The 23,247-nt window shown below is 45.9% G+C and overlaps 1 protein-coding gene across 2 annotated transcripts in view; it reads left to right on the top strand.

Annotated features, from left to right (window-relative positions):
- Positions 1–23,247, top strand: part of LOC139164524 (dimethylaniline monooxygenase [N-oxide-forming] 2-like) — a 65,356-nt gene that overhangs the window by 18,674 nt on the left and 23,435 nt on the right. For both annotated transcript variants that reach the window (XM_070746782.1, XM_070746781.1), the window contains exons 2-4: positions 1,915–2,103; positions 6,534–6,696; positions 23,005–23,147. In XM_070746782.1, coding sequence (XP_070602883.1) covers positions 1,915–2,103; positions 6,534–6,696; positions 23,005–23,147 — 495 coding nt within the window. The remainder of the gene's footprint in view (positions 1–1,914; positions 2,104–6,533; positions 6,697–23,004; positions 23,148–23,247) is intronic.

The following is a 23,247-nucleotide window of genomic DNA, read 5'->3' as shown; positions in this document are numbered from 1 at the left end:
AACGGCCCGGTCCCGGTCCGCGGACCGGCGGTTGGGGACCTAGGCCCTAAACAGAGCGGCCGGGCGGGATTCCGCTCATGCAATCAAGGCGGCATGATACGCGCATCTTGCCGCCTTGAGCGCCACTTTGTAAGTCTTAATGTGAGCTCTTACAAGTGTTCGATCGGATTCGGACTTACTCTTCCTCCATCGCCTCTCTAGACGTCTCTTCTGGCATTTCAACTCCCGGAGCTCCTCGTTGAACCATGGAGCCCTACGGGGTCTAGCGCCACAGAGAGGTCGCAATGGCGCAATTCGGTCCAGAGTCTCTGCTGCAGCCTTGTTCCAGGCGTCAGCCAGAGACTCTGCCGAGCTGTGTTTAAAAAGTTATTGCTCTAAGTTTCACAAAAGGATGACTCATGTATTATTTTCAATATGGAATCCACCTCCTCTCTGACTTCCTGTTTAGTGGTTTAGCATCGCACCTTAATGTCGGCCTTTGAAAGAAACCCAACTTTCTTAAACTTGATCCAAGAATGATCTAGCCTTTCTCCCTCTGATACCTTACAACCTCCTCTCTCTATCGGTCCCTCTTCCCCGAGCGGACCTTGCCCAGAAATAGCCACAAGTTTCAAGAAAAAGAGACAGCATGGGAGAGCAACTCACCAGCTGCTCTTGGCGGCGCGGTGGTGGAACCGGAAGGAGGTATTAAAACTTCCTACTATCATACTTTAATAACATAACTTAGATATATTAAAACTTTTTTGTACCCTTTCATGTTTGATGAAGGACAAAGAAACCAGGCATTCTCAACACAGTTTTACAGATAGGAAGCATATCTATAGACAACAGTGTGTCACAGATACTCTTTATATGCTCTTAAGACTCACTGTACCTATTAGATGTTCTGTCGAGCTCTCTGATAGAATCCTCCCGAAAATTCACAGATACAAATTTCAGACACACGCACGTTTGAAAATTCAAAACAATGTTCTTTATACCGAAAATTCAAATAAACTAAGCACTCTTTTTGTATAGCAAAGAGCACTCATCTCCAAACAAACTGGTAATTTGTACAAGTCCCTTATCAGTTCTGAGATACTTAGCTTGCAGCTGTGAGGCAATTCACAGTCCTTCTTCTTTCACAAAGTGAAACACACTTTGCTTTGGTTTAGTTTCAAAGTGGGGAAAATTCAGCACACAAAGGTCGAAGTCGGGCAAGGCGGGCACGAAACACAACAATCAGATAATCCTCCACAATGGCCAAACCCCCAGGCTGCTATTTATAGCAGCCTCACTAATTACCACAGCCCCACCCAACCACAGGTGGCCTCATTTTCTTTGATAATAATCTCTCAGTTGTTGTTGCCTATGCATCGCTCTCTGCATGCGTGGCTGTATCATTAACTTTTGTTCCGAATCCAAGGAGGAGCTAGATAATTGATCTCCTTCTGAGCTGTCTGCCACACTCTCCTCCTCCCTGTCACTCATGTCTTCTTCGTCAGAGGAGCCTTCATCAGCAGATTCCACCAGGAGCAAAACAGGTCTGCGGCATGTGGATGTCTCCCCCACATCCACAGTCCTTGGGGTAGGAGCTGGGCCAGAGCTAACCACAACATTAGATATGTAAGCACGTATCTAATTAAAATGTAATTGTAGACTAAGATAAAAATGCAGTATCATTTTATTTATTTGTTTGCTTATTTGTTTATTATTTACATTTATATGTCATTCATTTTGTTGTCCAAAGCTGGACAGCTAAAGTAATTAAAATAAAGATAGCTATATATCAGTGTTCAGCAGAATTAAATTTATCCCATGGCTAAAGCAGATTACATATAAATAGTAGGTTGCATTGCAAATGCAAATGCAATTCAAAAATTGTTTTTAAAAGTTTATAAACATTGTACTATAATATATACAACCATTTTACAGGACATTCCTGAAAAGGGGAGGACCAGTGTTTTCAGATCTGTGGTGACCAACACGTCCAAGGAAATGACCTGCTTCAGTGACTTCCCATTTCCAGAAAGCTGTCCTAACTACCTACATCATTCCTTATTCCTGGAGTATCTCAAGGATTATGCTAAACGTTTTCACCTTCTGGACTGCATTCAGCTTAAGGTGAGGGAGGAAATAGATATTTCTGCAATAGCCATAGTAGAAAAGGACTGTAAATGTTAAGTGACATTTCAATCACTATGATACGCTAAAAATATTAGAACTCCACTATATTAGAGAGATTCCATAGAACCCTAAAATCATAGGGATGCAAGGGACCTACTCTAACATCTAAGCAGCTGCCTCTGGGAAGCTCTCTGCAGTCTGCCTCCTACTCCTATACAGCATTTATTTATTTATTTATTTATTTATTTATTTACTTACTTACTTACTTACTTACTTACTTACTTACTTACTTACTTACTTACTTACTTTTTTTTTTTTTCAATTTTTTTATTATTTTTCATAAAAAGACAAACAGATACAAACAAACAATAAACATAAAGTGGGGGTGTATTTCCCCCGCTTCTTATGAAAGTATAAATTCAAATATAGAAAAAGAATACATATGTATTAACTATTATAAAAAAAAGAGAAAAAATTAATAAATTTGAATTGAAGTTTACAAATCTTAATGTGGGTATTAAGGTTAGTATAACATAGTTACCAAAAAGGAAAGATACCTTTAATATAATCCTAATTACTATAATAAAATAGTATTAAACCTTCAATCTAGACAGTAAGACTAAATTCAACTATTATACTTCAAAAATCTTAATATATTGCTTATACTTATACATACATAGCTATATCATAATCATCAAAAAATCCTTTTAAACTAATATTACTATTATTATCATCTAGATAAAAACTAATACAAAATAAAGAAAAAGAAAAAACAACCACTAACAATATATCTTATTTTTTCTTATCTATCCATTTGTAAACGTTGTTCCATGTTTCGTAAAATTTAGTATCCTCTTGATCGTTTAATCTTCTTGTCATCATATCCATTTCAGCGCAATCTAATATCTTAGCTATAACCTCTTCTTCCTTGGGGATTTCCTCCCCTTTCCAGTTTTGCGCATATATTATTCTAGCCGCAGTTAATATATGTATAATTAAATAAAAAATTTCTTTCTTATAAATCTGGGTTGTGACACCTAATAAATAAAATTCCGGGGTATTATCTATATCTTGTTTTATTATTTCTTTTAATATTTTTTCAATCATCTTCCAATATATTTTTGCTTTGCTGCATGTCCACCATTGATGATAGTAAGTTCCTATATCCTTCTTACATTTCCAACATATTGGGGATGTTTTGGGAAACATTTTTGCTATCCTATTTGGTGGGAGATGCCATCTATAGAACATTTTGATTTGGTTTTCTTTTAAAGAAACTGATTTAGTCATTTTCCAATTATTAATCCACACTTTCTCCCATGTGTCTATATCTATTTCCTTGCCAATATTTCTACACCATCTTATCATAGTATCTTTTAAAGACAATTCTATATTTTTATGAGCAATAAGTAGTTTATATATTTTCCCTATCATTTTTGTAGGGTTAGTGGTTATTAAGGTAGTTAAAGAATTCTTACTTTTATTAAAAATGTAAAGAGTTTTATCCTTCTGCTATCTAGATCGGATCTGGGCATAGTGCCACCAATCTATTATTATCCCTTCTTCTTGTAGTTCAATTCTAGATTTAAGCTTCATCTGATCATTTAATAGTTCTTTATATCTATGAGTCATTTTCTTGTCCTTTATAGACTTTGGATGCGTTATTGCTTCTAAGGGAGCTAACCAATCTGGGATGCTTAAGAAATGATTCTTCTTTATATCTTTCCATACTTCTAGTAAGTATTTCCTTAATGTATGCCTTTTAAAATATGAATGGTTTTTGTCCTTATCATACCATAAAAATGCGTGCCATCCAAGCATTAAATCATGTCCTTCTAGTTCAAGTGTTCTTTTATTATCTAAAATTATCCAATCTCTAAGCCATGTTAGTGCAGCGGCCTGATAGTATAATTTCCAATTTGGAAGGCCAAATCCTCCTCTTTCTTTGATATCTTCTAAACAATTCATTTTTATCCTTGCTTTTTTACCTTGCCATATAAATTTTTTAACTAAGTTTGTTAAAGTTCTTAAAAAGATACCCCCTGGGTTTATTGGTATTGTCTGAAAAAGAAATAAGACCTTGGGTAAAATGTTCATCTTAATTGTTGCAATTCTTCCTAAGAAAGATATTTTCAAATTGTTCCAGGTTGCTAAGTCTTTTTTAATTTCTGCTAACAATTTCATATAATTATCATTTTTAATGTTATTGTTTTCGCTGTTAAATTTATTCCTAAATATTTTACCTTTTTTACAGTCTTTATTCCAGAAATAGTTTCTAATTTAGTTTCTAGTGTTTTGTTCATGTTTTTAGTCAAGTAATGTGTTTTGTTTTTGTTTATCTTTAAACCTGCTACATTTCCATATTGTTCAATGGTTTGTAATAAAGTAGGAACTGTTGTGGTCGGTTCTTCAATTATAAACATTAGATCATCTGCAAAGGCCTGGAGTTTATAGATTTCATCTCCTACGGTTAAACCTTTTATTCTGGGGTCCGCTCTTATTTTAATTAATAAGGTTTCAAGGGTCATAATAAATAACAATGGTGATATAGGACATCCTTGGCGAACTCCCTTATTTATATCAAGTATTGGTAATTGACTGTTATTCAATATTATATTCGTTGTTTGTTTTGAATATATAGTATCTATTAGATTAACAAATTTTGGGCCAAATCTCATTTTATTTAATTGCATTTTTATAAATATCCAATTAACGTTGTCGAAGGCTTTTTGAGCATCCAAAAACATTAAAGATGCCATCTTATCTGAGTGTTGTTCATAGTACTCTAGTATATTTATTACAGTTCTAATATTATTTTTAATTTGTCTCCCTGGAAGAAACCCATTTTGGTCTTGGTGTATTATTCCATTTATAACTCCTTTAAGTCTTTCTGCATAAATGGCAATAAAGATCTTATAGTCTACATTTAATAGTGATATAGGCCTATAATTTTTGATTTTTTCTGGTTCTGTACCCTGTTTATGTATTAAAGTTGTCAGTGATTCTGACCAAGATTTAGGAATTTTTCCGTCAAGTCTACAGGAATTAAAAGTTTCTAACATATGGTTTCTTATTGTTTCATTATCTATCTTATACCATTCTGCAGGTATGGCATCTGGGCCTGTGGCCTTGTTGCTTTTCTGTTTTTTAATTGTTATTAGGAGTTCCTCCATTGTTATTGGTCCGTCCATAGTAGCCTGTTGATCTTCTGTTATTTGTGGTAGATTTGAAGCCTCTAAATAGTTAAAAACTTCATCTTCAATGACATGATCTTTAGCATATAATTCCTTATAGAAATTATACACAATGTCTGCCTTACCTTCTGTATCGTATTTTATTTTACCATCTTTATCTTCTAATTTTTGGATTAATTTTGATTGACTTTGTTTTCTAAGTTTATACGCTAGCCATCTGCCAGGTTTATTTGCATATTCAAAGTATTGTTGCTTTGCTCTTTTAATCTTTTCAGTTAATTGGTTTTGTTCTATAACTCTAATTTTATGTTTAATTACGTTTATTTCTGTCTTTAGATCTCTATTCTTAGTATGTTGCTGCGATAAGGATTCTAATTGTTTTAGTTCGTTTGTTAATTGTAAATACTCTAATTTCTTTTCCTTATTGTATTTTGCTGTATAAGATATTGTTAAACCTCTTATGTACGCTTTAACTGTATCCCATAAGTTCTGTGGAGTAGTGTCTGATGTTTTATTAATTTCAAAAAATATTTTTAATTCCTTTTCAATCCAATCCTTATATTTCTTGTCGTTTAATATATGCCTGTTCATCCGCCAATTGTTCTGTTTATTATTCATCGTCATATAGACCACTATTGGATTGTGATCAGCCCATGTATTAACGTCTATCTCAACTTCTCTTATTTGTTCTGCCACCGTTTTTGGTGCCCATAACATGTCAATTCTCGTCCAAATTTTGTGAGGATTGGAATAAAAGGTAAATTGCCTTTTGAGAGGGTGTCTTTCCCTCCAAATATCGCTTAATAATAGTTCCGCTTTCATTTTTTGAAAAGTACTGGGTAGCAAGTTTCTTACTTACTTACTTACTTACTTACTTACTTATTTGAATTTTATTCCATTGTTATCCCAGAAATATAGTGTACACATGTACAACACTCTTTGAGAGGGTTATATCATATCTGGTAAAAACATGGAGTTTACACTTTAGATTGGATTAGATAGAAAAGGGGATACACAATATCTGCTAGATATGGATAGTAGTGAGAGATTTATTACTGAACTAAGATTTTTTCCTGAGTGCTTAGTGCTCTTATTATGCCTATTGAGTAGTTCTACCCTCTTATCTAGTAATTCTCACAAATCTCAATCGAACACAAAATAATAGCAAAAAAGGGGATGTCATCACTCTATAATGATGCCAAGTTATTTTGTTTTGTTTGCGGGTTATACAAGACGACAGTTTACAGCATCAGAAAACATCCAGATTTCACAACTACTGGACAATGGGTGGTCTACACAGAGGCTAACGGAAAAAAGGCATCCACTGTCTTTGATGCAGTTATGATTTGCACTGGCCATTTTGCAGAACTTAATCTACCCTTAGATTCTTTCCCTGGTGAGTTTTGATCAAATTTACTAAATATAAATAAGCTAATGTGGTTATGGTTTCAGCATAATGCAAAGAAATGCAAAGAGCCCATATCATATGGTTGATCAAATTGCACTGGCTGTTTGTTCATTTCCTGGCAAAATCATCTTGTAACTCCTACAAAAGTTTGGTTCAAATTGGTTGATAAAATGTTTTGCAGAAGAGACGGAGTAACGACACGGACACAAGAGCTGGATTTAAACTGGGTCATTTTTATTAATAATAAATTAGCATAATTTATATAATTAAATTAGCATAAATTAACATACCTAACTATGACCCAAACAATGGACCTGCAGGGTCAAACAATTGCTTTCGGGGCGGAAAATGACGTCAGATAAACTTCCTGGGCAACCTATGGGCGTAGCTCCATGCTAGTCCAGGTGAGGGACCCCTCCCTCACCTGAGACCCTGCCATGCACTTGCATGAGGGGGGTCCCACCGGCTAACCCCTAACAGGGGACTTAAATGTGCGGGACCCAAAGACAGGTTCCCCCCAACTGCTCAGGTCGCTTCCACCACAAGCTTGGAGAGAACCTGTCAATCATCCCCAAAGACGCCCAACAGAGAACACGCAGTTGCTAAACCACCACCCAGTTTTCCGCCCCTAACCTGCCTACCCAAATGACCAAAGGTAAGCCAATTAGCCTAAAAGGTGCAAGCACCCGCTAACCGCACATCCATCTCCCCAGTGTGGAATGGGCGAAAAAACGGCCCGGCTAAGAGGCAAAGCCGCAAAAAATTCCCATTCGGCCCCCCTGGGGCGACCCACAATAGCACACTGCAAAATAGGGAGGGCGGGTGGGTGTCTGCTCTGCTGCTGGGTCCGGGCAAAAAGGCCGAGCCCGGGCCTGCGCGCCCTTAAATAGGGCCGGCAAGCCCCACCCGGACACGTCAGCAGTCAGGCCACATTGGCCTGACTCTCGGCCAAAGTCTCGCCTCGCGAGACTTCGACCGAGACCCAAGATGGTGGCCGCCAGAAGTCCGGTGTCTGCCCGACCCTCCTGCAAACGTCGCCCGCAGGTAAGTCCGCTGGCGCTATTGCAGAAGAGACGGATTAACGACACGGACGCAAGAGCTGGATTTAAACTGGGTCATTTTTATTAATAATAAATTAGCATAATTTATTCAATTAAATTAGCATAAATTAACATACCTAACTATGACCCAAACAATGGACCTGCAGGGTCAAACAATTGCTTCCGGGGCGGAAAATGATGTCAGATAAACTTCCTGGGCAACTTATTTATTTATTTATTTATTTATTGGATTTGTATGCCGCCCCTCTCCAGAGACTCGGGGCGGCTAACAGCGACAATAAAACAGTGTACAATAGTAATTTGGTATTGATGATTAAAAATCAATTAATATAAAAACCAAACATACATACATACATACCATGCATAGAATTGTAAAGGCCTAGGGGGAAAGAGGATCTCAATTCCCCCATGCCTGGTGGCAGAGGTGGGTTTTAAGTTGTTTACGAAAGGCAAGGAGGGTGGGGGCAGCTCCATGCTAGTCCAGGTGAGGGACCCCTCCCTCACCTGAGACCCTGCCATGCACTTGCATGAGGGGGGTCCTGCCAGCTAACCCCTAACAGGGGACTTAAAGGTGCGGGACCCAAAGACAGGTTCCCCCCAACTGCTCAGGTCGCTTCCACCACAAGCTTGGAGAGAACCTGTCAATCATCCCCAAAGATGCCCAACGGAGACCACGCAGTTGCTAAACCACCACCCAGTTTTCTGCCCCTAACCTTCCACGGAGCGGGGGTCAGATCTCTATCTTGGCCCCCCGACTCCCCCCTCTAGCTGCGCCAGCTCACGCAGAGACCGCTGCAGGCCCTGTAAGAAAATGGCGTTCCCCTGTTCTGACAGGTGAACGCCGTCGGCCCGGTAAAGCCACGGCCGATCTACAGTGATGAGGGGATGGGCCACTACAACCCCACCTAATTCCCTGACTATCCTGCCCAGGGCCTTATTTACTCTACGCCTGACCCGGTGAATGGCCCTAAGGGAAATGGCGTCCCTGCACATGATCCTCGGGAGGATCTCCGACCACACCACTTGCGTGGTGGGCCACACCATGCGAAGCCACCGCAGGTCTTCGCTCGCCTGGATGATCAATGGCAGACCCCCAAGCAGGCACAGGTCATTGCCACCGAGGTGCAAGACCAGCCATCTGGGCACAGCAATGGGATGCCGCCCTCCCAGTCCAACCTGGGCGCGGCCGTGGGAAGCCGCCCGCCCAGAACCGCTGGGTGCAGCCGTGGGATGCTGCCCCCCCAGCAACGCCGGCAGGAGTCCCTCCCACCGCATACCTCTTCAGCCCATCCAAACGACCTTGACCCACCATCCCAATGACAACTGGGTCCCGATGGCACTTCTGGCTGCTGAGCGGCTGGCCCAAAATATCATGCTGTGGCCGCACAGCAGCGCCGTCGGTTTCGTATTGGCATGGGGACCTGAAAGAGGACACAGAGAGGTTACCTAGCCTAAGCCCTGCCCTGAATCCTCAGCGGGCCTAACATAACCCAAATATGCCGCTGACCGTCAGCGGCCGATCTCCCAAATCCTCTGGGCCGGGAAACCAGAAAGTGCCGCGCTAGTGGCGGCGCCGATACGGAACGAATGCGTTCCATAGCCGGCGGGATCCATGCCTACCTGAGCCATTGCTCTGGACACTAACACCCAGAATTGATAACGGGTCAGCGGGGTACCATCCTGATGTTTAAAAAGGTACCCATGCCCCGACCCCCTCAAGCTACAATAGTGTTGTAAAGCGGCCACCGGACACACAGACTGGTCTGTGGCCGCGCTAAGCTCTATGTGAACCCCTCTGTGCAGCTGATCTGTCTTGGACTGCCTCACTAAAAGGGAGACACCCCCCTGCCTAAAGGCTAGATCAGTGTACTGGAAGGCACGGAGCAACGTGTCCACCTGCGAGGAGGCCATGGCCTCGCTGACCCTAAGGGCCCCAAAAAACATGACACAAGTAGCTGCCCTAAAAAGACGGGCCTCGTACAGAGAGGCACACAGACTGTCCAAAGCTTGATTAATAAGCGACAGCTGCTCAACTGTCAGGGCCTGGCAAGTGTCAGAAGAGGTCCCCTGTCACTCCCTCACCCAGCCTTCCAGAATCTTCCGAATGCGGAAGTCACCGGAGAAATCTGCAAACCCCCCCGCCTTGGACAGAAAGGCGAGGCCGGCTAACCTGGACCTAATTGTCCTAACTGAAAGGCCACGCTGCCTAAGCTGGACACAAAATTCCGCCAGGTGTTCTACTGGGGCAGGCCAACTATGGGGGTAACCCCTATCTAGCCGGAAATCCCCAAACTCCTTACCTGCATGCTGGTAAGCCCTCAGGGTGCCTGGTGCTACCGAGAGAGCGATAACCCTGGAGGCCTCTTCTCTCCACTGCTCAGGAGCTCGCCCAGGCTCCAAAGGTGGCCGAGGAATGCCTCTGGTGCCTCTCGGGCCCATGGGGCCAGGGTACGAAACCTGGACAACTGACCACGGGACAGGGCGTCAGCCACCCCGTTATCTAACCCAGGGACATGTCTGGCCAAAAACAATGCGTTTAGGGACAAGGACCTGTGCACAAAATGGCGGACAAGCCGGATGACCCTGTCACTCTTAGAGGACAGGGCGTTCACAACATGGACAACCGCTAGGTTGTCGCACCAAAAATGCACAGTCCCTAAACTGCTCCCCCCAAAGCTCTAGGGCCACTATCAAGGGGAAGAGCTCCAAAAAAGTCAAATGCTTAACCAGTGTAGAGGCGCTCCATTCTGGAGGCCAAGCCGACCAGCACCACTGGTCACCTAACACTACCCCAAAACCGCAAGTCCCCGCGGCGTCTGAACAGAGCTGCAACTCAGCTTCCAAAAGAAGCTCTTGCCTCCAAAAAGACAGTCCATTAAATTGTTCCAAAAACTCCCGCCACACGCAGAGGTCAGCCCTGACCCCTGCGCATAAGCGGGTACGATGATGGGGCAAACGGAGCCCCTTCATCGCAGTGTATAACCTCCTAGAAAAAGCCCTGCCCGGTACAATGACCCGGCAGGCAAAATTAAGGATCCCTGCTAATTCCTGGAGCTGCCGAAGGGTGACCTTCCTGCAGCCCAAGATGAGATCAAGCTTACCCCTGATTTTATTCAACTTGTCCAGGGGCAGTCTAGAAGACTGCTCCTCTGAGTCCAATTCAATACCAAGGAAGGTAATCTTGGTAGCGGGGCCTTCGGTCTTCTCAGAGGCCAAGGGCACCCCCAACTGAGCACAAAGGGCTTCGAAGTCCTGCATTAGAGCAAAGCATTGCTCTGAACGCGCAGGCCCCGCCATCAAGAAATCATCAAGGTAGTGAACGACCGAGCCCAGACCACTGCGCCTCCTGAGCGCCCACTCTAAGACGGTGCTAAAGCTCTCAAAAAGAGAGCATGAGACAGAGCAACCCATGGGTAAGGCCCTGTCCACATAAAAACCACCCTCAAAGTGGAAGCCCAACAGCTCGAAGTCGTCTGGGTGTATGGGGAGGAGCCGGAATGCCGACTTAATGTTGCATTTACCCATAAGGGCTCCAACCCCACACTCCCTAACCATGGCCACGGCCGCATCAAAGGATGCGTACCGGACTGAACAAAGTTCGTCAGGAATGAAATCATTCACTGACTCCCCTTTGGGAAAAGACAAATGGTGAATCAACCTAAATTCACCACTCGCCTTTTTGGGGACCACCCCTAATGGGGATCCCCTAAGATTCGGGAAGGGCAGCTCCGGGAAAGGCCCAAGGACCCTGCCCTCGGCCACCTCCTTCCGAATCTTCTCCCTAATGATGTCTTCATGTCCCACAACCGATCTAAGGTTGTCGGACATGAAGGCCTTCCTAACCCCCATGTAAGGGATCCTGAATCCCTTTGAGAAACCCAGCAAGAGAGCAGCCGCTCTCGAGCGAGGGTGGTAGTCTACCAACCAACCCTCAAGTGCCTTTAGATCAATTGGGCTGGGCCCCTTTTCCACCAATAAGCGGGGGCGGCTTTGCTGGACCCCCTCCCTTCCTATCTGCCCCCTTTTTGGGGCGGGGGCACACCGCAGCAGCGTGGGTACCCCCACAATTCCTGCATGCATGTTTGTACTTGCAAAAGGGACAAAAACACGCCCCTTTTGCAGCAAACTCGTGACACACAGGGGAGGCTCCCTTCCCCGCTCCCCCCGTAGCCGCCTTGGCTGGTGTGGAAGCCGCGGGCTCCTCCTCCATAAAATGACCACTATCGGTCCTGTCGCACCCTTCCTTGCCTGACATATATGTGGCCTGGAACCATAGGTCCAGCACAACCATATCCCAGGGCAGGGAGGGGTCGTAACCCAGCCGCATCCTAAAACCTCTGTTGTAATGCCGCCAGATAGTACCCTTATACTCAAAATGAGCCCTAGCAATTAGGTCAATATATTTGAGCATGGCAGCGGCCCTAGCCGGCTGCCTCTGAATCACAACTGAGGCATAAGTCAGGAAAGCGTACAGCCATGAGCTGAAACACTTGCTGACTTTGGTCTTTTTAGGTTTCTCCCCGGGCACTACATCCTTGTCCTGCTTGGGGACCTCTCTGTTCAATAGAGAGAAGAGGTCCACATACTCCCCCTTCCAAATCGCCTCCTTCACCGACGGGTGGAGGTGGAACCCCAGGGGAGTGTCTGGTAATCAGCATGGGATGGCCCCTGCCTTGAGGCTGGCAAACGGGTCCCACACGGTGGAGGCCCCCGTTCCCAACACCCCTAGCCCCGGTGGGTACACCAAAGGGGGCGGGGGCATAATAGCGGGCGCTGGAGGGGTCCAACCCCCGACCCCAGGCCCCGGTGGAAAAACTACCCCCGGCACCACCGCCGGCAGAGCCGGCGGGGACCAAACCTGGCCGCATGTACCTGTCAGGGACCCCATAAAACTAGCCCCACTCCCCAAACCCGGCGGGTTAATCCCTGAACCGGGTAAGGGAAGGAGCGAAGTGGAGGACATGTGTGGTGCAGTCTCATCTGTCCCGTAAGGGGTTGAAGACATCCACAGAGGGCCCATCCTTGCAGGGCCCTGCAACGCCGCCATCTGCCCCGACTGGGCCATCCGCCCGGTCTCGGCCATCTGCCCGGCCTGGGCCATCTGCCCGGCCTGGGCTACCTCCTCCTCTGGATCTCTTCCCCAGGCTGCTGATGCAGGCAGGGGGGGCCCGCTCGGGCCCGAGCTGGACCGCCAACGCTCCAACTCGTCCAACCTCTCCAGGACCCTGGCCCAAGAAAGAGAGGGAGAAACATCGGGGTGAGGGGCTGGGGGCATAAACCCCACCACCCCCTCTGGTGGGACTACCCCAGGGGTCCCCTCCATGCTAGCCCGAGCCCGGGCAGAAGGCCTCAGAGCCCTCCTAGGCCGCACTGCTGGTTGGGCCGGGGGGGGCGAGCTTGCCTCTTCTTTGGGGCCATACCTTGGTGCAACCCCTACCCAGGAAAAACAAAGCCGACTAACGAGCCCACAGGCCCTACCAGGGGAGGCCCGACGGCAGGCAAAACCCCCCCAAAGCGGTGCAGGGAAACCCCACCGCCCTGTCCACCCCACGGGGCCAAAGTGAAGGCCCCACCCGAGGCGAATGAAATGAGGGGAAAATTAATATGCTGAATGTGGCTTTATCCCCAGCCACAACCCCTTGCCAGTGTGAGCCCACACGACGCTCCACCGAAATGGGCGCCCCCCCCACAACCCCCGATCCCGGGGGGAAAAGGAGCATGCAAACCGCAGGCAGAGACCAGCCGATGCCAGCTCCGCAAACCAAACGGCTCCCGCCGCGCTGAAAAGCTCTCTCCGCCGACCCTCAGAGCCAAAATGGCGGCCGCAACACGAGGCCACCCAAAATGGCTGCCACAAGCAGGCACTCAGCCGAGTGTCTGCTGTGCTGCTGGGTCCGGGCGAAAAGGCCGAGCCCGGGCCTGCACGCCCTTAAATAGGGCCGGCAAGCCCCGCCCAGACACGTCAGCAGTCAGGCCACGTTGGCCTGACTCTCGGCCGAAGTCTCGCCTCGTGAGAGTTCGACCGAGACCCAAGATGGTGGCCGCCAGGAGTCCGGTGTCTGCCCGACCCTCCTGCAAACGTCGCCCGAGGGTAAGTCCACTGGCGCTATTTTTCTATAGGAACTTCCACAGTTGCTGAGAGCAGTGATAATGTTTACCTACAGGGGTTGATCTAGCATTGACTCAAGTCAAGCCTTCTTTTCTGACACTTCAATTCTGTGGAATGTTCTTCCACAAAGCCCTTAAAACATATTTTGGTTTACAACTGTTACTTAATTACATACCTTTTCAGACAGGTCGCTATCCAGTCTTTTCTTAAAAACCTCCAGTAATGAAGAACTCAAAACTTCTGAAGGCAAGCTATTCTACTAGTTAAATGTCTTTACTGTTAGGAAGTTTCTCCTTAATTCCAGGTTACTTCTTTCCTTGATTGGTTGCCATCCAGGGATGGGCTACTGCCCAGACGGGGGTGGGGGGACACAGTGGGATAGCGAAAATTAAGTTCCACCCCAGAGCACCCAATTTTCACTGAAAGATGTTGAAAGAAAATGCAGGGTGTCCTGCATAAGCCACACCCGCAGTGTGGTAGTAAAATGTTTGGTAGCCCTTCACTGTTGCTCCTCAAATACCAAAATACTGCTATCATGTCACCCCTAGTACTTATTGGCTGTATCTAATTTCTGCAACCGTTCTTCATACGTTTTTCTCTCCAGGCTCTTAATTATCTTAGTTACGCTTCTCTGCACTTTTTCCAAAATCTCAACATCTTTTTGTAATGTGGTGACCAAAACTGGATGCAATATTCTAGGTGTGATTTTATTAACGATTTATAAAGCTATACTAATACTTCACATGATTTTGTTTCACATGATTTTGCCTCTGTTTATAAACACCAAGGATTATATTAGTTTTTTGTCTGTTGCTGCACACTGCTGATTCATGATTACACGATCGTCCACTACGATTCCAAGGTCCTTCTCACAATTAGTGTTTCTGAGCCAGGTTTCACCTAATCTGTACTTGTACCTTTGGTTTTTCCTGGCTAGATGTAAAATTTTGCTTTTCTCCACAATAAATCTGTTGGATATGGTCCATTGATCAAGTCTGTCAAGATCTTTTTGGATCCTGAGCTTGTCTTCTGGAATGTTGACCATTCCTGTCAGCTTAGTGTCATCTGCAAATTTAATGAGTTCCCCTCTTTTTCTGTCATCTAATTCATTTATGAAGATATTAAAGAGTACTGGGCCGCAAGGTTCCCTCTAACGTGCGCAGTGCGCTGGGGCACGGGGGAAAATCAACTTCAGCCCAGAGTTTTCCATGCCAGCATGATGGAGCCAGCGCCCTGTGGGCTCTAAGCCCCGCCCGGCTTCTCTGGCTCTGTCGCTGTGTGCCGCTTCCCTGGGCGGCCTTGATGTCAGCGGTCCCCTGTTCCGGCGGGGGGGGGCACGTGCAAGCCCCTTGCCTCCACTGCCTCCTCTTCTACTGCCCCGCTTCCTGAGCCCATTTACAAGGGGCTAGTGGAAGATCCAATGTCGCTTTTACTCTTTTTTCCCCTACCTTTAGCAAAAGCGACATTGGGTCTTCCACCAGCCCCTTGTAAACAGGCTCAGGCAGCAGGGTGGTGGAAGAGGAGGCAGTGGAGGCAAGGGGCTTGCACGCCCCCCGCCATGGCACAAGGCGAGCACGGCGGTCAGGGCAGCAGGGGCCACCTGCCGTCAAGACCTGTGATGGCCAGCAAAGCTGCTGACAGCCACCACCAATGTACCCTCTAATTTTTTTTCGGTGTGAGCGGAAAAGTATAGTGTCTGAGCGACAGTCCCTTTGGGACTGGGCGGCATAGAAGAATAAATAAATAAATAAATAAATAAGAAAAAAATCCCTTATTTTTTATTAAAAGGAATTAATAATTTAAAAAAACCAAAATCCATTACTATTAAAACTAAATCAACCAGCAAAACCAAAAACATAACTATTAATAAAAACAGGTGAGGGCTGGGGGTTTTTTCTGTTATTATTTAAGTGCTTTTACCATATGCTTTAAATCAAGAGTCACTTCTCTCTCTGTTTTTCTCTCTTTCCTGTCATTCTCTGCCTCAATCATTTTCTCATTTCTCTTTTCTCCCCTTTTTTCTATCATTTCGCTCTATCTCTTCCTTCCACTCTTCTCTCTCTCTCTTCCTTCCTCTCATCTCTCTCTTGCTTTCTCTCTCTCTCTTTCCCTCTCTCCCCCCCTCTTTCTCTCTCTTTTTCTCACTTTCCCTCTCGTTTTCTTTCTCTCTCACTCATTCTTTCTCTCTTGTTTTCTTTCTCACACTCTTTCTCTCCCCCCTTTCTCTCTCTCTCTTTCTCACTTTCTATCTTGCTGTCTGTTGCTCTCACTGTCTCTCGTTCTCTCTCCGTTCTTCTCAGCGAAGGCCGGCAAAGGTGATATTCAATGTTGGGGGGGCGCGGGCGTTTGCGCGCGCTCCAAATCCCCCTGCTAGCCCCCCGGAACATTCAAAATAAGAAAAGCCTTCGCCGGCGAAGGCTTTTCTTATTTTGAATATTCCGAGCGGGCTAGCAGGGAGATAGGGAGCGCGCGCAACCGCTCGCGCGCCCCCGACATTGAATATCACCTTCGCCGGCCTCTGCTGAGAGAATGCCTGCTCCGCCTCTCCTGCAATCCCCTTGCCGAGAGCCCGGGACGAAAGTGTGTGTTCCGGGTGCAGGAGGAGCCACGCCGAAAGGCAGGAGGCGGCGGAGGAGTAGAGGGGGCAGGCGGGGGGCAGCGCCGAAAGGCCGAGGGGCCGGAGGAACTGTGGGGAGGCAGGGGCGGCCGCGGCTCCCTTCCCTTCTGCTGCTGGCGCCTCCCCGCCCCCCCCCCCCCGCGGCTGACATGGGGATGGGGAGCGCGCGGCCGTGAAAAAGGCTGCGCGGGGGTGTATTTTGGGGCGCGCGGGCGCAGCTTTCGGGGAACAGTGGCCACCACCCTATCGTTGTAAAGGAGTCTCAAAAGCCTTCTGAGGGGCTTTAAAGCAGGGCCTGGAAAATTTTCCCTCCCTCCCCCCCCCCCCCCCGACGCACTTTGAAATGGAGAATCTGGCAGTCAAAAGAGATGCGAGCTGTCCATTGTGAGTGCTGAGATAATGGGAGGAGTTGTGAAACTTCGAAGAGAGGGGTGGGGGTTGGAGAGGGAGGATGAAGCTTCGGAGAGGGAGGATGAAAAGACAGGAGGGGCTGGTGTCGAGTGCCTGGCATCACATCTCTTCCCCACTCCGTTTCCCTCCAACATGACCGGGTCCCCCACCCCGTTTTGGAGCCAACGCAGGAATGAGAGAGACCTGGAAGGAGAGAATGAGAGAGAGGGAAAAGAGAGGTGGAGAGGAAGGAAGGAAGGAAGGAAGGAGGAAGAATGAAATGAATGGAGGGATAGAGGGTGGAAGGACCTTTTGGGGGGGGTATTTTTTTTCTTTCAACATACATTCAAACAATGCAATGTACTATCTAATTTTCCATGAATAAAATGCAGTATTTTCTTAGTAACTAATATTATTATTATTATTATTATTATTATTATTATTATTATTATTATTATTATTATCATTATTATTATCATTATTATTATCATTATCATTATTTATTAGATTTGTATGCTGCCCCTCTCCATAGACTCCATAGACCCAAAAGTTGCAAAAGTTTTTTTTCTAATTTTGTCATCCAGTTACATACATTTAAATTCCCTCCTTAATGTTCCTTGAAAAAGTACAACACCAATTATATTTCTAACTTATTAACCAGTATGCCAAAGTGCTAAATTCAATTCCATTTATGCATTAATCCAAATCAGTATCACCTACTGCATATCTTATTATAATCAATACTTCTAACTTTATTAAAACAGATCAGCAATTCCTAAATTCATATATATAAATAGAAAAATAGAAGTTAAAAAAGAGCAAACAAAACAATACTCCAAGCTTAATCAACCCTTCTCAAACTCTAATTTCTTCTATCTGAGCAGAACTTTGAACCAAACCCTTTTATTTTTTATTTTTTGTATCCTTTTTTAATCCCCTTTTTCATTTTATTCTTTTTATTCTTCCTTCTAGGAAGAAAGGATTTTGTTAGAAAAATAAAGGGGTTATTGGATCAAACTTTGGACACTTGACAAGTTAGTTATGATGGTGGCCATGTCCTAGGGTTATGTTAACATCTTTTGGGATGTTCAAGCAGCTGCAGGGATTCACTTAACGACTGTGGCAAGAAAGGTGGTAAAGTGAGGCAGAACTCACTTAATAACCGTCTTACTCAGGAGATAGAAACATTGGCCTCATTGGTTCATTTACTGACCGTTCAAAGTCGCAATGGCCCTGAAAAAAGTGACTTATGGCCCTTTTTAACACTTAGGAACTTCGCAGCAGCCCGATGATCGGAGGATCAAAACTTTGCTGCCATTTCATTTTTATGACCATTGCTGTGTGTCCTGAGGTCACATGACCCCCTTTTGTTTCTAACAGATTCACGCCCAGGCATGGAAATGTGCTGCTCAGACATTATTCTTTTCTGCTCACACTGAAAAAAAATTAGAGGGAACACTGCTGGGCCTAATACTGAATCTTCTGATAGATGTGCTATCAATAATCTTACAAATGAGGACTATTCATTGAAAATTGTTTGTCACTATTCATTTTTGGGGCTACTCTGGATCAGCCTAAAATGACCTTTCTAGTCTCGGCATGTATAATTACAACAAGAAATAGCCAGTGGGGAAGGATGGAGTGTTATGGGATATGGGCAAAATAAAATTATTACATGTTCTTACAATATGAGAATTGCTAACCTCCCCATATCCTTGCTTATTTTCAATGGGAAGAATGATTTTTTAAAAAAGGTTTCTCCCATGAAGAACAGATTCAGAAAGCAGAGGGACAATTATAATCGGAATAAAGGAATAGTAAGATAAAAGAATAGAATAAAGTAAGAATAAAGACCTAAACCCACATTATCTCACCCATTGTCTTAGACCAGGGGTCCCCAAACCTTTTACACAGGGGGCCAGTTCACTGTCCCTCAGACTGTTGGGGGGCCGGACTATTAAAAAAACCTATGAACAAATCCCTATGCACACTGCACATACCTTATTTAAAGAAAAAAACAAAATGGGAACAAATACAATATTTTAAATAAAGAAGTAATAAAGTAATAAAGTAATTTATACTTCTTTATTAACAAGTACATTTAAACTTAAATCAACAAACTCCCTTCATTTCTCCTTCCTTCCTTTCCTCCCTCCTTCCTCTCCACTTCTCTCTTCCCTCTCCATTTTTTCCTTCTCTCTTATGTTTCATTTTCCTCTCCCTCGTTCTTTCCCTCCATCATTTTCTCATTTTTCTCTTCCTTTTTTTCTCTCTCTCTTTCCATCTCTCCCTCTTCCTTTCTCTCTCCCTCTCTATCTCTCCCTCAGCCCCCCTCTCTATCTTTCTCTCTGTCCCTCTCTTTCTCTGTCTTTCTCTCACTCACTTTCTCTCTCTTCCTCTTTGTATCTCTCACTCTTCCTCTTTCTCTCTCTCCCTCTCTCTCTATTTCTCCCTCTTTCTTTCTCTCTCTCTCTTTCTCTCTCTCCCTTTCTATCTCTCCCCCTTCTTTTCTCTCCCTTTCTATCTCTCTCTTTCTCTCTCTCTTGCTTTCTTTCTCTCTCACACACACTCTCTTTCTATCTCTCTCTCTCCCTCTTTCTTTCTCTCTCTCCCTTTCTCTCTCCCTCTTTCTCTCTCTGTCCCTCTTTCTCTCTCTTGCTTTCTTTCTCTCTCTCACTCTCTTTCTATCTATCTCTCTCTTTCTATCTCTCCCTCTTCCTTTCTCTCTCCTCCTCTCTCTCTTTCTTTTTCTCTGTCCCTCTCTCTCTCTTGCTTTCTTTCTCTCTCTCACTTTCTCTCTCTCTCTTTCTCTCTGTCCCTCTCTCTTTCCAGCAACGACTTTCTCTCTCTCTCTCTCCAATTACAGGTAGTCCCAAGGTTACATGGTCCCCGATTTATGATGTTTCGTCGTTACGATGACCCGGGGACAGCAGCAGAGCTCGGAGGCTGCAGCAATACAGCGCGGAGAAGGACCAGCTGTTGTCCCCTGCCTCTGCCGCCGCCTCCATTCAAGCGAAGGGATCTCTGCGGTGGGTGGCCTCGGAGGCTTCAGCAACGCAGTGCCGAGAAGGACCAGCTGTTGGTCCTTTGAAGCCGCCGCCACCCACCGTGGAGATCCCTTTGCCCGAGTGGAGGTGGCGGCGGCGGCGACTTCAAGGGACCAACACCCGGTCCTTCTCGGTGCTGTATTGCTGCAAACCACGGAGATCCCTTTACCCGAACGGAGGAGGCGGCCTTGGAGGCTGCAGCAACGCAGCGCCAAGAAGGAGTGGCTGTTGGTTTTTGAAGCCTCCACCACTGCCCACCATGGAGATCCCTTCGCCTGAACAGAGGCAGCGGCGAAGGGATCTCCGCGGTGGGCGGCGGTGGAGGCTTCAAAAACCAACAGCCAGTCCTTCTCGGCGCTGTGTTGCTGCAACCTCCAAGGCCGCCCACCAAGGAGATCAATGCAGCGCTGAGAAGGACCGGCTGTTGGCCCCTTGAAGTCTCTGCCACCGCCTCCATTTGGGCGAATTTGGGGGGTTTCTGAAACTTCCATCCACTCACCACTGAGGAGGAGGTAGGGAGGAGGAGGTGAGCTGAGCTTCCTTCTGCTTCCTTCGAGGCGGCAGGTGAGCTTTGCAGTTTTGCCTCCAAGGAAGTGGAAGGAAGCTCAGCTCGGGGGCGGGCCTGGAGCAGCAGCAGCATCCGCCACCGCCTACTCCGCCCCACATTTCCGCCACACCGGGGCCAAGTAAGCCGAGGCTAGGCCCGTCGCCCCTGGCTCGAAGCGCGGGGCCTGGGCAGAGGGCGAGGGTCGGGAGGACCTTTCCATCACCTGGCTGGGGAAGAGCTCCCCTCTCCACGATCCGGGATGACATGGCCGTCAACCAGTTAGTGCGGGGAGGGGGGGTCCTGATGGTTTGCTTATGGCCCCGGAGGTACTGGCCCTGCAGCACCTTCAGCACCTCCAGCCGCTCTTGCAGGGCTTCCAGGCTGAGGGCAGAGGCCAGCGCCCACCCCGTGGGGCAGCGAAGAAACAAAAAAGCGGCACTCTCCCACTCTGTCTCTCCCTCTCTTTCTTGCTTTATTTCTCTCTCTCTCACTCCCTTTCTATCTCTCCCTCTTTCTCTTTCTCTCTCTCCCTCTCCGCAGCAGACACACACACACCCCAATGCCAAAAGTGCCCAAATGTGCGCAAACCTCACCAGTGCAAAATCCGTGAAGGAAAAAAAAGCAAAAAAGGGGCACTGGAGGGACCAAGATGGTCTGCAGCTGAGCATCTGGAGGAGGAGGAAACATTTGCCGAACTTTCACGATCGGGGTTTGGGAGACCGCCACGAAGCGTCCCAGCTGTTTCTGAAGGTGACAACTGGGCATCGTCACTTCCCAGCATTCTCCCAAACAGTGAACTCAGAAGTTCGGCAAAAGTTCAGGTTCAGGTTCGGGCTCCGGAGAATGCTGGGAAGCGCCCCTGCCTCGCTGTCACATTCCGAAACAGCTGGGGAGCTGTCGGCCAGTCGGGAAGCGAAAAAGGAGATGGGGAATCCCACAAGGGGATTCCAGGGGCGGAGCTTTGACATCACTGAGACGTCCTTCCTGGCTGGCTGAAATGGGGACTCCAGGAAGGACGCCTCAGTGATGTCAAAGCTCTGCCCCTGGAATCGCCTTGTGGGATTCCTCACCTCCTTTTGCACCTCCTGACCAGCTGACAGCTCCCCGGCTGTTCTGGGAAGTGCCACCGCTCAGCTGTCACCTTCAGAAACAACGGAGGCGCTTCTCGGCAGTCTCCTGAATGCTGCACTCAGAGGTTTTGCAAAGGTTTGGGTTCGGGAGAGCGCCGGGAAGCCCCCCGGCTGTTCCAGAAGGTGACAGTTGGGCGGTGGCGCTTCCCGGCGCTTTTCCGAGTGCTGAACTCAAAAGTTAGACAAAGTTCGGGTTCGGATGCCGATCCTGAACTTTTAAAAAAAAATTGGATGCCAAACCCAAACCCAAACCTTGTTGGGTTCCACCAACACTAGTCATTACAATAACTACTCGAAGCAGAAGAATTAAATGGTAATAGAGACAATGAAACAAGTTGCCCTGTTACATGCAAAGAAAACAGAAGAAAACCAGTCCCATTTACAGTTGAATAAATCTGATAATGTCAGGGCTTCAGTAGACTAGGTCTTTTTAGTCCAGCATAATATTGCCAGTAGACCCAATAAAATGCTTGTAAAAAGTTCTTATGCAGTGTTAAGTATGCTAAATATGAGTTACCGGGGAGAATTCAAAAGTTCATAGTTTTGCATAGCCTGTTCTGATTGGTTGTTAATTCGGCACCAAAATTGTAGCACTGTCAAAGTTGCTTGTTGCTGGGGGCAAACAGTATAAATACCTAGAGAGGCTGTCTCCCTGCAGATACATTTGCGCCTAGACTTTATAGTTAGAAACCATTTAGTTAAAGCCTTCCTATCAGACAATAAACTTCAGAATTTGTACCAGCCAGTTTCAAGACTTATTACATGCAGAATATCAAGGACTCAATGTACGTAGAAAAGGATATTTTAAGGTGTTGCAGAGAGGTGCTATATTTACACTCACTGGTGCTTTGAAGCCCATTTGAGAGGATTTTATCCAAGGTTTTGGGCAGCCATTTTGCATACAATTAAAAAATAGGGCCATGTAGCCATCTCTTGCTATGGTATGTATATTATTATAGGACTTAATATCTGATGTAGCAATGCAGAAATAATGAATGTTTGCTGATATTATAATTTTGTTGTTGTTGTTTTTGTTTAATGTATCTGTCTTTTGTTGTTATTTATTTGTTATTTGTTTAAAATATATTTGAAAATCAATATTTTTTTTCAAAAAAATGGAGCTATGTAGCTGTCTCTTGCTATGGTACAGTACTTCCTTTAACTCTCTTCGCAGATAGCCTCTGCTAGAGATGGATGGATGGATGGATGGATGAATGGATGGATGGATGGATGGATGGATGGACGGACGGACGGACAGACAGACACACAGATATGAATAAACACTGTAAAGTTTAATAAAGAATCATTGGCACTGTATTGAGCAGCTCGTAATAATGAAAAAAACTGGAGAAATATCTCATGAAAAGTGACATTGTCTTCTCTGTCATTTTACAGGAATTGAAAACTTTAAAGGTCATTACATGCATAGCTGGGAATACAAAGATCCCAAAGGGTTGGAGGGTAAAAAAGTTCTGATCCTTGGTGCTGGGAACACTGGAGGCGATGTTGCCGTGGAAGTGAGCCGCACAGCTGCCAAGGTATCGTTTGCTCAATCAATGACTGCAATGCTTTTACTCTTTAGTAGGAAATAAGTGGTTTTATTTTGGAATCACCATCATCATCGCATAATATCAATTT

This window comes from Erythrolamprus reginae, chromosome 3, assembly GCF_031021105.1.
Source record: "Erythrolamprus reginae isolate rEryReg1 chromosome 3, rEryReg1.hap1, whole genome shotgun sequence".
In the NCBI taxonomy this organism is placed as follows: domain Eukaryota; kingdom Metazoa; phylum Chordata; class Lepidosauria; order Squamata; family Dipsadidae; genus Erythrolamprus; species Erythrolamprus reginae.
Note: the sequence above shows the minus strand (reverse complement) of the source record. Positions and strands in the feature narration are given on the sequence as shown.